The 13,093-nt window shown below is 41.8% G+C and overlaps 1 protein-coding gene across 1 annotated transcript in view; it reads right to left on the reverse strand.

Annotated features, from left to right (window-relative positions):
* The window catches only part of LOC145412385 (sulfotransferase 1A1-like), a 238,192-nt gene that overhangs the window by 91,240 nt on the left and 133,859 nt on the right, over positions 1-13,093 (reverse strand). Inside the window, exon 4 of the mRNA XM_080282274.1 lies at positions 2,741-2,942. Coding sequence (XP_080138400.1) covers positions 2,741-2,942 — 202 coding nt within the window. The remainder of the gene's footprint in view (positions 1-2,740; positions 2,943-13,093) is intronic.

The following is a 13,093-nucleotide window of genomic DNA, read 5'->3' on the forward strand; positions in this document are numbered from 1 at the left end:
ACGAAAGGGGGTCCAGGGAACAGCATGTAGAATGAAAAGGTGAGAGAGGCTGTGGCACAAAAGAAGAAAGCATATGATGAGTGGATGAGAAAGAGGGCAATGGAAGAAGTTAAGATACAGAAGAGAGAGTTGTATGTAGAGAGGAAGAAAAAGGTGAAAAGGTTAGTAGGAGAGAGTAAGAAGTGAATGGATGAGGAATTTGGAAGGAATCTGAGTGTAAAGTGGAGGGAATGTAAAAATGTTCTGGAAAGAGGTAAAGAGAGTTAGACAGGGGAGTGAAAGATAAAAATGGAAGAATACTAGTGGAGAAGGTAGAAAAAGTGAGTAGATGCAGAAAACACTTTAACGAACTGTTAACATAGAAATTAATATAATGCGAGTATAAGTGGCTGGGGAATGGCTGGGAGACGGAGGGATGTGAGAAGAGAAGAAGAAATCAGTAGGATGGAAGTTGTGGAAGCGATGAAGAAAGATAAAATGGGGAAAGCCCCAGGAACTGATAGACTATGTGGTGAAATGCTGAAGCATGGGGGAAAGATGGTAGTAGAATGGATATGGAAGATGTGCAGATTGGCCAGGGAGAAGGGTAGAGTCCCGGAGGATTGGAAGTCAGGAAAAGGGGAAAAGAAGTATGTGGTAATACTAGGGGCATTTGCCTTCATATTTTAACAGGAAAAGTATATGGTATGATACTTATTGACAGTTAGGGAAATAACAGCGGAATTAATTGGAGAAGAACAGGGAGGTTTTAGGAAGGGAAGAGGTTGTGTAGATCAGATAATCATTCTTAGATCTTTAATGGAAAAGTTTCTAGAGAGGGGAAAGAAGTTGTATGCAGCCTTCATGGATTTGGAGAAAGCATATGACAGGGTGGATAGACAAGGACTGTGGAAAGTATTAAATATATATCTAGTAGATGGGAAGATTTTGAATGCCGTAAAGAGTATGTATGAGTGTGCTAAGGCTGCAGTGCGTGTGGATAGTGAACTGAGTGCATTTTTCTATTTGAAGGTTGGATTCAAACAAGGATGTGTCATGTCTCCATGGTTGCTCAGTGTACATGGATGGGGTTATAAAGAGATACAAGGTAGAGCAGTGGATATTAGAGAGGCACTAATGAGACAGGACAATGTTTGGAAACTCCCTGTACTGTTGTTTGCAGATGATACTGTGTTGTTAAGTGAAGGCGAATGGGAGCTGCAAGGATTGGTGGATGAGTTTGGAAGAGTATGTAAGAAACGGAATCCAAAGGCGAATGTAGGGAAGAGTAAAGTTATGGTCTTCGAGAGAGGTGAAGTCAGTGAATGTACAGAGAGATTGGATGAGGAGGAAATGGAAGATGTGAGTGCGTTTAAGTACTTGGATAGTGTGATGAGTAAGGATGGAAGTTTAGAGGGTTAAGTGCTTGAAAGGATAGAACAGGGAAGAAAGGTTGCTGGTTCCTTGAAAGCAGTGATAAGAAACAGGGAAGTGAGCATGGAAGTGAAAAAGTTACTACATGACAGTATTGTGATAACAACTTTAACGTATGGAAGTGAAGTTTGGAACTTGTTATAAGGACAGAAGCGAAGAGTGAGAGCTGTGGAATTGAGTTATTTGAAAGGAGCATGTAGAGTCACATTGAGAGACAGACTGACAAATGAGGAAGTGAAAGATTGTTGTGGTGTGGATGTGGATGTGATAGGAAGCGTTAGGAGAAACACACACAGATGGTTTGGCCATGTGGAGAGGATGGAGAGTGAGAGACTGACGAGGGGAATGTATGTGAGTAAGGTCGAGGGGGAGGAGAGGCAGGGGGAGACCAAGGATGAGACGGAGGTATGGAGTGGAGAGGTATATGAGAGAGGGGTCTGTGAGCTTGGAGCAGGGCAGTGAAATGGCGAGGGACAGGGCGACATGGAGGCGATTTGTTTGTAGCCACCCCTTGCGGGACTGGGGCATCTGGCAATAGATGTATGTATGTACGTGTGTGTGTGTGTGTGTGTGTGTGTGTGTGTGTGTGAATGAATACCACCTTGCAGTGGTGACCAGGGTTGAGTATGATTCGACCTAAGTGGGCCAGACTGGATATGTGCAACCAAGCAGGAGGTGCCTATCAGCAACAGTTAGACTTAATGCATTCCCACCTCTTGAGTTATAAGCCTGCTAGTATGAGTGTATTGATTGTTTTCCTCCCTCACTTCCTCCTTCAGGGGTAGGGGACAAGGGGGGCACACAGGAGGGTGGCAGAGGCCATCTCATCGTCCACCTCTCCCGAACCTCTTGAACAGGAGCCTGTGCCCAAGGAAAGATTACCTTTCGGAGGTCGGGGAGAGGAGTGTGAAAAGGAGGATGAAGGGGCCACCTCGACTCCCACCTCTCTTTAGACCCTTTTAAGTTTGTGGAGTGTTGCCATACAGTGGTGAGGAGGCTTGAGTGCTGCAATGTAGCAGTAGTCAGATTTAAAGCACTGTCCCATCCTGAGAGATTAAACATCCTGGCAGGGTAATATTTATTTTCTTCCCAAACGTTTGGGAGAGGCCATTGTCCTGCAGTGGACTGTGGACAATTACAGGCTGTGATTTGATCTGACCTGATTTGATCTATCTATCTACATCTATATCAATAACTATGTATATATCTACATCAATATCTGTATCTATCTACCTGTCCATCTATATATCTACATCTATATCTATATCTCTATCTACCTACCTATCTATCTGTCTATATGTATGTATATGACAGAAACTGCTCGTACCTTAACTGTGTCGAGAAGCGATGGGTGAAAGAGTGACAAGGACAGGTGTGTCTTGATGGTGCGAGGATCAGGCAGCGCCTCTGACAACTGTAGGTAGACGCCGTCCTTGGGGTCGGCGTCAGGACAGAGTTTACGGAACGCCGGGGACATAGACAGAAAGGGACTGTCTGCAGGAGCGTCTTCCGGGACGAATATATCGAAGCTGAGAACATAAATTAAATGTATCAGCAAGTGATTGGCTACGAGGCATCAGTTATGTACCTAAAAATTCCTGTGTTGTTTGTATGTCCGCAAGTTCTATATCCAATTAATGATGCATGGTGATATTTAAAAGCTGATTGTGAAGAACTAATAACCTGTTTCAAAATTCTTCCACAGAGATTTCGATAAGCAGGCCTAAAAGATTTTTTTTTTTAAGCATTGCTCATAATTTTTCTCCCTTCTGTTACTCCAAGTTAGCATTCTAGCACTTCGTCAGCCACACACTGTTAAGGCCATAGGCTGGATATGATTTAGGTGGCCCACTTTTTGTAGCGGTACTATATTTTAGGGCAGCTCCACACTGAGTGGCAAGCCAAACAATTTCCTATAATGGGAAATCATTTACAACGCTGGGTGGTAGCCTTAAAACCAACCAACATATGTTCCCTACGTGACAACAAGTGGTTTGGCGGAGGGTTAGTGCTCCTTCCCGGGAAAATAACTAAATAAAAATACAAACAAGAAGCATCGGACCAGGACTGAACAACAGGTGACGACTAATGACTGAACAAAGGAGTTGGTACGAATTGCGACATGAAATGTAAAGAGTGCGAATGATGAGGTGAAAGAGATTGTCCAGGTACTTGAGGGTGCAAAAGCCGAACGTGTGGAATAACTGAGACTAAATAGAAAGGTGAGAGTGTGAAATAGTGGAAGTATGGAAGGGGTATATGCACGGGAGTAGGTGAGAATGAAAGGGCAAAAGAAGGAGTATGTATTGATGTGTGCAAGAGACGGAAGGAGAATATTAGAGAATATAGATCAATTGGTTCAAGGATTGTGTGGGCAAGACTGAAAGTGAGACGCCAGATGTGGGAGATTGTCTGTAAGTATGCACTAACCCAAGTTCGTACAAGCAGAGTGAAAGAATGTGGAAGCGTACATGGAAGAGTTTGAAAGGAATGAAAGAGTGTATTTGATCGAAGATGTGAATGGAAAAGTAGGGAATGTGAAGGTGTATGTATTAGCTGGTGAGTGGGGTGTGCCTGCAGAAGTAGATAAGAAAGGCAGTGCTCCGGTGGACATTTGTGTGGGGAGGGGGTTGGTGATAGCCAATACCATCTATAGAAACACAATGATCCACTGGTGTATGTGGGGAGGGATGAGGAGGGTGGGTGGTGAACTGAACAAACAGAAGGCAGTGACTGATTATGTGTGTGTGTGCATGACAGAATGAGAAGGTGAGTAATCAATGCAAGAGCGTACAGAGGTTGTGGGAGTGGACTTTCTGACCACCATGTGGTGGTAGTGAAAGGCAAGGTTTAAGTGTAATGGAGGAATGGAAGGAAGGAAGAACAGGAAGACGTAGCCCATACAATGAAGGTAGAAAGGTTGCAAGATGATGGAGAAAAGGTAGAATGTAAGAGAGAACTGGATGACCGATTGGGTAAATATGATTTGGAGCAGATGGGGGACGTGGAAGGTGTGCGTAAGATATTCACAGAAGAAATCTGCAGCATGTGAGGTGGCGTGTCGGGTGAAGAGAAAACGAAAGGGGATACAGGGAACAGCATGGTGGAATAAGGAGGTGAGAATAGCTATGGCACAAAAAAAGAATGTATATAGTATGTGGATGGGAACCAGGGGTGTGAAGGAAGTTGAGAGACAGAAGAGAGAGGTATATGCAGAGGAAGAGAGAGGTGAAAAGATTAGTATGAGGGAGTAAGAAGAGCGTGAATGGAGAATTTGGAAGGAATTTGAGTGTAAAGTGGTCGGAATGTAAGAAAATGTTCTGGAAAGAGGTAAAGAGAGTTAGACAGGGTGATAAATAAGTTAGTCGGGGAGTGAAGGATGAAAATGGTAGATTGCTCGTGGAGAAGGGAAAAAAAGTGAGCAGATGGAGAGAACACTTTCAGGAACTGTTAAACATAGACAATGAAAGTGATGTGAGGATAAGTGGCTAGGGAATCATTGGGAGGAGGAGGGAGCTGAGAAGGGAGAAAGAAATTTGTAGGATGGAAGCAGTGGAAGAAATGAAGTAAGTCAAAATTGGGAAAGTCCCAGGAATTTATCGAGTGTATGATGAAATGCTGAAGAACGGGTGAGAGATAGTAGTAGTTTGGATATGGAAGATATGCAGATTGGCCTAGGAGGAAGGTAGAGTCCCGCAGGATTGGAAGTCAGGTATTAATATTCAAATGTACAGTGGAAAAATGGAAAAAGAAGTGTGTGTGGTAGTCATATGAGCATTTACCCTCTTAGCGTAATAAGAAAAGTGTATGGTAGGATACATATTGTCAGAGTTAGGAAAAAAACAGAGGAATTAGGTGGCGAAGAACAGGGAGGTTTTAGGAAGGGAAGAGTTTGCATAGATCAGATATGCATTTTTAGGTTTTTAGTGGAAAAGTTTCTGGAGAAGGTAAAGAAGTTGTTTGCGTCCTTCATGGATTTGGAGATAGCATGTGACAGGGTGGATAGACAAGGAATTTGGAAAATATTAAGAATATATGGAGTAAATGGAAAGTTGTTGAATACCGTGAGGAGTATGTATGAGGGGGCTAAAGCTGCAGTGTGTGTGGATAGTGGGCTGAGAGAATTTTTTCTATTTGAATGACGGATTCAAACAGGGATGTGTCATGTCTCCATGGTTGCTCAGTCTGTATATAGATGGGGTTATAAAAGTCATAAAAAGTAGGGCAGTGGATGATGGAGCAGCTTTAATGAGAGAGGGCAACGTTTAGAAACTCCCTATACCAGGGTTCCTCAACCACTTTCTATGAAGGTCCAGTCATACTATCTTCCGATGTGGCAGAGGTCCAGATGTAAAATCATGTTTTTAATATTAATAGTGGAATAAAATACTTGCATTTATTTTAGGATGAAGAGTAACTAGTTCTTTAAAATATACCGTAACTGTGCAGAAATTTAATACCCTGGGCAAAATTGAAATAGGCTTTAAAGTACATATTCTCTTTTTTTGTTAAGGTGGTTAAAATGTGACACAGAAATCTATTCTCCAGACTCCCACCCTCTTACAGAGACAAAACGACATTCTGTTGCCCACATTACAATTACCGTCCCTACATAAGCACAGTCACTTTAGCACCACCACCACTTCAGCACCATACCGTTCATCATTAACCAGTCTCAACCTTTATCAGTATCTTTCTGTCAGTTCATCAACTGAACAAGCCAATGACAACAATCTGTGGGTATAAGTAGCTACGTGCAGCGCTACTTGCTAAATACAGAATTCCTATGGCTAGGAATCCTGTTCTCATGTTACCAATATTTAGTGCTGACAAGATCACAGTGATGATATTTTATTCAGTATTATGAAACTCACGTTACTTTGATGTGAGCATCTAGAGTAGTTGGCAAAATCAGCAGCTTCTGTGTTGATCAGGTCACTCGTCTGCATTGTAGGCCTAACCATCAAGTGGACAGGTTGGTATTACAGCAGTACTTAAACATAACTGACAACCCGTTGAAATTATATTTATTTGAGCCGTACTGTGAACATAACTCATCCAGAGATGCCAAATACTGTTTCTTTCATTCGACGGCGATACTGTACATTGAATTATGGAAGTGGCTGGGGTCCGTACCCAAGCCCCTCACGGTCCGGATTTGGACCGCGGTCCGCCATTTGAGTACCACTGCCCTATACAATTAGTCCGTGGGCTAGATAGGCCCCTCGTGCACCCCCCCCCCACAACTTAACTTCATAGCATTTTTCTGAAGCCTTGTTATGTCCCCAACATGGAATGGACAACTAACAGTGAATAAACTGGGATACACTGGGTGATTTGAGCACATTTATACGTTTACCGTAAAACCCGGGATTTCGCGTCTCCCGCAGACCTCTGAGAATACATGTTTTTCCTAAGACTGTAAATCGCTCCTAATGATGTTTATAATGACATATTTGGTACCAAGGGAAAGGAAATTTTTTCTGCTATTCAGAAATCAATAATTGGTTATTGTATCTTCCACACAAAGCAGGATGCCTGACATTATTTTGCCATAACCAAATTATAACTAATTTTACAAGGATGCTTGGCTAACAATACTCTTTATAAGTACCTTTGAAGCTCCATTCCCTGATATCCGGTTCAGATCATCTGTTATCATAAAGCTTTAAAATGTTCTCTTCATCAAAGTCACATTTAACAATATATAAAGTAAGATTGAAGGTGTTTTAGGAGCATTTTGCAGTTTTGTGACCATGAAAATCATGAAACAGCTAGGTTAGTGACCTATTACATTTATGGTTTTCTTGGAGGTATATATTGCCCACATTCCCCTAACATATTCTCCTTATTTATAAAATATTCTCGGGTACTAATGCCTTATATTTTATACAGGAATGATAATATTAACATGTGAAGCATGGCCGAAGTCAAGGAACCATCAAAGAAAAAGAAGAGCGATGATTCAAAGACGTGCGTCACACATGTTAATGGACTGAAATATGGTGAAATAAAACTGTTTCCAGAAATAAAGAATCCTGAGGAACCTTTATTAGACTACAGAATGTCAAAGCTAGACGACAGACACAACCTCCTGGCCCTGTTCACAGGATGGATGATGACATGTATCCTCATCCCACAAGCCATCGAGCCTCATCATGGCTATCATACGGTATGTTACAATAGATTCACTGCCAATCTGGACCGTCTGAAGGATGAACACGCAGATCAAGAACCCTCTACTTCCTATAGACCTAAAAGATCTTATGATATGGGTTTATTCAAACCAGATTGCATATTTTGTGGGTCTGAGAACCCCAAGATAATGAAAAGAAAGCAATCGTGGACCACAGAAGGGCTCTGCTTTTTTGAGAGAGAAGGCTGGAAGAACATTCTTGAGGAAGCTGAAAGGAAAGGAGATGAAACTCTGTTAAGACGAATTCGTGGGCACGATCTCTTTGCTGTGATAGTTTATGGTGCTTTCATCTACAGTAATGGATAAAATCTCTTCTAACGGTAGTCAGTGTTCATTGTATAATATTATTTATTGTTATATTATTACATGACGTATATGAGTAGCAACTTCAGCTAGTACATCTCTGGACCCAAGTTCATAGGATCTTTTCATTGCTGTGTTGATGTCGATGTCCTTACTGTATATCAGATAAGACTTGAACATTCCTAGAGGAAAGACACCCAAGCAATTTTTGAATACTTCATGTTTGCATAGTTTGAGTCTAAGGTTTTCTCCTCTAAAATCGGGGTTTGGGAATTCTGTTTCAAATAGTCTTTCAATGTAGAGCTTTCGAAGGTCCTCTAACATCATAACTTGCATGTCTTGAATGATTTATTGTTGGATTTTCTCACATATATATTCAGATATTTTCCAATGCACTTCTTCCATTTTTTTCTGGTTTTGTCTCTTGTCATCGTTTACTCCAACACTTGGTTGGATCTAGGATATAACTGCAGCGACATGAACGGTGGTATTTTGCTTCCACAGCAAAGAGATCGTGCCCACGAATTCGCCTTAACAGAGTTTCATCTCCTTTCCTTTCAGCTTCCTCAAGAATGTTCTTCCAGCCTTCTATCTCAAAAATGCAGAGCCCTTCTGTGGTCCACGATTGCTTTCTCTTCATTATCTTGGGGTTCTCAGACCCACAAAATATGCAATCTGGTTTGAATAAACCCATATCATAAGATCTTTTAGGTCTATAGGAAGTAGAGGGTTCTTGATCTGCGTGTTCATCCTTCAGACGGTCCAGATTGGCAGTGAATCTATTGTAACATACCGTATGATAGCCATGATGAGGCTCGATGGCTTGTGGGATGAGGATACATGTCATCATCCATCCAGTGAACAGGGCCAGGAGGTTGTGTCTGTCGTCTAGCTTTGACATTCTGTAGTCTAATAAAGGTTCCTCAGGATTCTTTATTTCTGGAAACAGTTTTATTTCACCATATTTCAGTCCATTAACATGTGTGACGCACGTCTTTGAATCATCGCTCTTCTTTTTCTTTGGTGGTTCCTTGACTTCGGCCATGCTTCACATGTTAATATTATCATTCCTGTATAAAATATAAGGCATTAGTACCCGAGAATATTTTATAAATAAGGAGAATATGTTAGGGGAATGTGGGCAATATATACCTCCAAGAAAACCATAAATGTAATAGGTCACTAACCTAGCTGTTTCATGATTTTCATGGTCACAAAACTGCAAAATGCTCCTAAAACACCTTCAATCTTACTTTATAAATTGTTAAATGTGACTTTGATGAAGAGAACATTTTAAAGCTTTATGATAACAGATGATCTGAACCGGATATCAGGGAATGGAGCTTCAAAGGTACTTATAAAGAGTATTGTTAGCCAAGCATCCTTGTAAAATTTGTTACTGGTTATGGCAAAATAATGTCAGGCATCCTGCTTTGTGTGGAAGATACTATAACCAATTACTGATTTCTGAATAGCAGAAAAAATTTCCTTTCCCTTGGTACCAAATATGTCATTATAAACATCATTAGGAGCGATTTACAGTCTTAGGAAAAACATGTATACTCAGAGGTCTGCGGGAGACGCGAAATCCCGGGTTTTACGGTAAACGTATAAATGTGCTCAAATCACCCAGTGTATCCCAGTTTATTCACTGTTAGTTGTCCATTCCATGCTGGGGACATAACAAGGCTTCAGAAAAATGCTATGAAGTTAAGTTGTGGGGGGGGGGGGTGCACGAGGGGCCTATCTAGCCCACGGTGTAAATTGTTTGCAGATGATACTGTATTGTTAAGTGATGACGAAGGGGAACTACAAGGCTTCGTGAATGAGTTTGGAAAAATGTGTAAGAAACGGAATCTAAAATGAATGTAGGGAAGAATAAAGTTATGGTTTTTGAGAGAAATGAAGTCACAGGATGTATAGTGAGGTTCGATGATGGGGAAATGGAAAATGTGAGTGTGTTTAAGTAGGTAGTGTGATGAGTAAGGATGGAAGTTTAGAGGATGAAGAGCTTGAAAAGGTAAAATAACGAAGAGAGGCTGCTGGTTCTTTGAAAGCAAAAGAAACGGGGAAATGAGAATGGAAATAAAGAGGTTGCTGCACGACAGTATTGTGATACCAGCTCTAGCGTATGGAAGTGAAGCCTCGACGTTTTTGGAAGGACACAAATCAAGAGTGAGAGCAGTGGGTATGAGTTATCTGAGAGGAGCATGTGGAGTTACATGGAGAGACAGACTGACAAATGAGGAAGTGAAGGAACGTTATGGTGTGGATGTGGATGTGATAGAAATCATTTGGAGAAATACACTGAGGTGGTTTGGCCATGTGTATGGGGATGAACAGCGAGAGACTGACGAGGAGAGTCTTTGTGAGTGAGGTGAAGGGCGAGGCCGAGGATGATATGGAGGGACGGAGTGGAGAGGTATATAAGAGAAGGGGGTGTGAGCTGGGAGCAGGGCAGTGAAATGGCGGGAGATCGAGTGGCATGGAGGCGATTTGTTTGTGGCCACCCCTTACGGGATTAAGGCGTCTGGCAATAGATAGATAGATAGATCCACCTCCTCCTCCCTTCGCCCATCTTCATGCAAACGGAAAATAAATTAGTATTCGCAGCTTATTTTTACTTCCATTTATTATTATCTTAATAGGGTACGCGTTTTTGCAGTTTTCATTTATGAAGATAATTGTTAATAATATACTGCTTACATTGTGCTGTTATGGCATTGCATCCATCGTATGTTCTTTATTAGACATACAAATCAATTATCAATAAAAACAAAAATATAAAGTACCGGTAGGTTTTCTAAATGGATGACATTTCCTGTGATATATCAATAACCTTTCCAGCATTTTGAATCCTTAAATCTACTCGTATTGCCTATAAAAGCTAAATTACCAATATTTCCATCATGCCACTTCATGCACATGCTTTATGCTGATGACAGCAGTGGACTGTGGGTAGGTTTTGAAGAGCTTGAGTGAAGAGAAGCTCCTATTGTATATTTTACGAAAGGTGCAGTTACGTGGGAGGCATAGTTTTCTTGAATCAGGCAGTAAAGATTTAGATACAGAAAATGCTGCAGTGTCATGATCTGAGGTCTATCTATCTATCTATATACCTAGGCTGCTTCCCCCAAGGAATGGGAGGTAGCCGAGACAGGACGACACACTCCCAATTTCCTCATCCACTCAAACACATTCATTCGCATCTTAGCCCGAAAGGGGAGAAGGGACAGATCCGAACCGCACCACACCTCAAGAGGGTCAACTGCGCAATGCAATCAGTGACATCCACAGCAGGGCCCGACAGCAGAGCTGGTTTACCCCTGTCACATCATAATAGACCCATCCCCTTACCTGCACCTAACCTGATTAGCTGATCAGACCAAATGCGGGAGAATATCCCCTCAGGGCTGCATCGTCATTTATTCATTCACAATTTCTCTCCTTTTATTTCCGTTACGCACAGCCACTCTTCCTTGCTCAACAGACATCCCTTTTGCATCCAACGCTCTCTTCACACTGTCCATCCATCCTGTTTGTGGTCTCCCTCTCAGCCGTACACCTCTCACATCAGATCTAGTTATCTTTTTTACCAACCGCTCATTATCCATTCTCTCCATATGCCCACACAATCACAACATCCTCTGCTCAACTCGATAAACCATCTCTCGAACAACTCCAGTTCTCCATAGCACTTCATCATTTCTCACTCGATCCATACACATCACTCCACACATGCTTCTCAGACACCTCATCTCCATTACATTCAAACTTTTCCTCTCTGCTACACACATATTCCATGTTTCAGCCCCATATAACGCAGTCGGTACTACAACACCCTCATACAGCCTTCTCTTTACATCCATTCTAAGCGAACGACATCTAAACACTTTTTTCATTCCTCCCAGCACCTTTCCTACTTCATTTATTCTAAACTTCACTTCTGCATCTATTCTTCCATCCACAGCAACATGTGACCCTAAGTACTTAAAACACTCTACCTCCACAACAACTCACCATTCAAAACTATATTCATCCTCCCACCATTTACCGACCTCGTACACTTCATCACTTTACTCTTATTCTCATTTACTTTCAATTTCCTTCTTTTACACACCCTTCCAACTCCTCTACCAACTGTCTCAATCTCTCCTCTGAATCAGGCACCAATGCAGTATCATCTGCAAACAGCAGCTGCTTCAGATTCCACTCTCTACCATCAACATTTACCAGACTCAGACCACCTAAAACTCTTGCATTCACCTCCTTTAAAACACCATCCCATATAAATGTTAAACAACCAAGGCGACATCACACATCCCTGCCGCAGGAAACCAATCACTCACAGTATTTCCCAGTCTTACTCAAGCCCTACTATTTACATAAAAACTTTTCACCCCTTTTAGTAACCTACAATCAAGTCCATACAATCTTAAAACATTCCACAAAGCCTCTCTATCAATTCTATCATACGCTTTCCCTAAATCCATGAATGCCCAAAACACATCCTTGCTTTTCGCTAAATACTTTTCACACACTTGTCTCACAGCAAACACCTGATCCATGCATCCCATCCCTCTCATAAAGCCACACTGCTTATCACCAATCACTCCCTCTGTACCCTCTCTAACTCTCTTTATTAACACCCTACCATACACCTTACCTACAACACTCAACAGACTTATACCCTAAAGCTGGTACATCCATACCTATTACCCTTGCCTTTATACAACGGGACCACACAAGCACTTGCCCAGTCAATTGGCACCATACCTTTCACAAAGCACACATTCAACACTCATACTACCCAGTCAACAATAGTCGCTCCACCACCCTTCAGGCATTGCACAGCACACCCATCCTTACCTGCAGCTTTCCCTGTTTTCATCTCCTTTACTGCCTTCTCCACTTCCTCCTTCGTGATCAAAGAATCATTTAACTCTCCCAACACATTTATTCCTTGCACCCTTCCATCTGCCACAATTTCAGCCACCCTTTCCTCCTCTACATTTAACAATCTTTCAAAATACTCTGCCTATCTCTTCCTTACTGCATCCATCTCAATAAACACCCTTCCATCCTCTGCTTTTACTCATTCTTCCTTCCCAGACTCTCCCTTTCGCACCCTTTTCACCTCCTTCCAAAACATTTTCTTATTCTGTTAAAAATTCTCAGTCA

This window comes from Coenobita brevimanus, chromosome 93 (genome assembly GCF_032717465.1).
Source record: "Coenobita brevimanus isolate Jiangsu-jjx chromosome 93, ASM3271746v2, whole genome shotgun sequence".
NCBI lineage: Eukaryota > Metazoa > Arthropoda > Malacostraca > Decapoda > Coenobitidae > Coenobita > Coenobita brevimanus.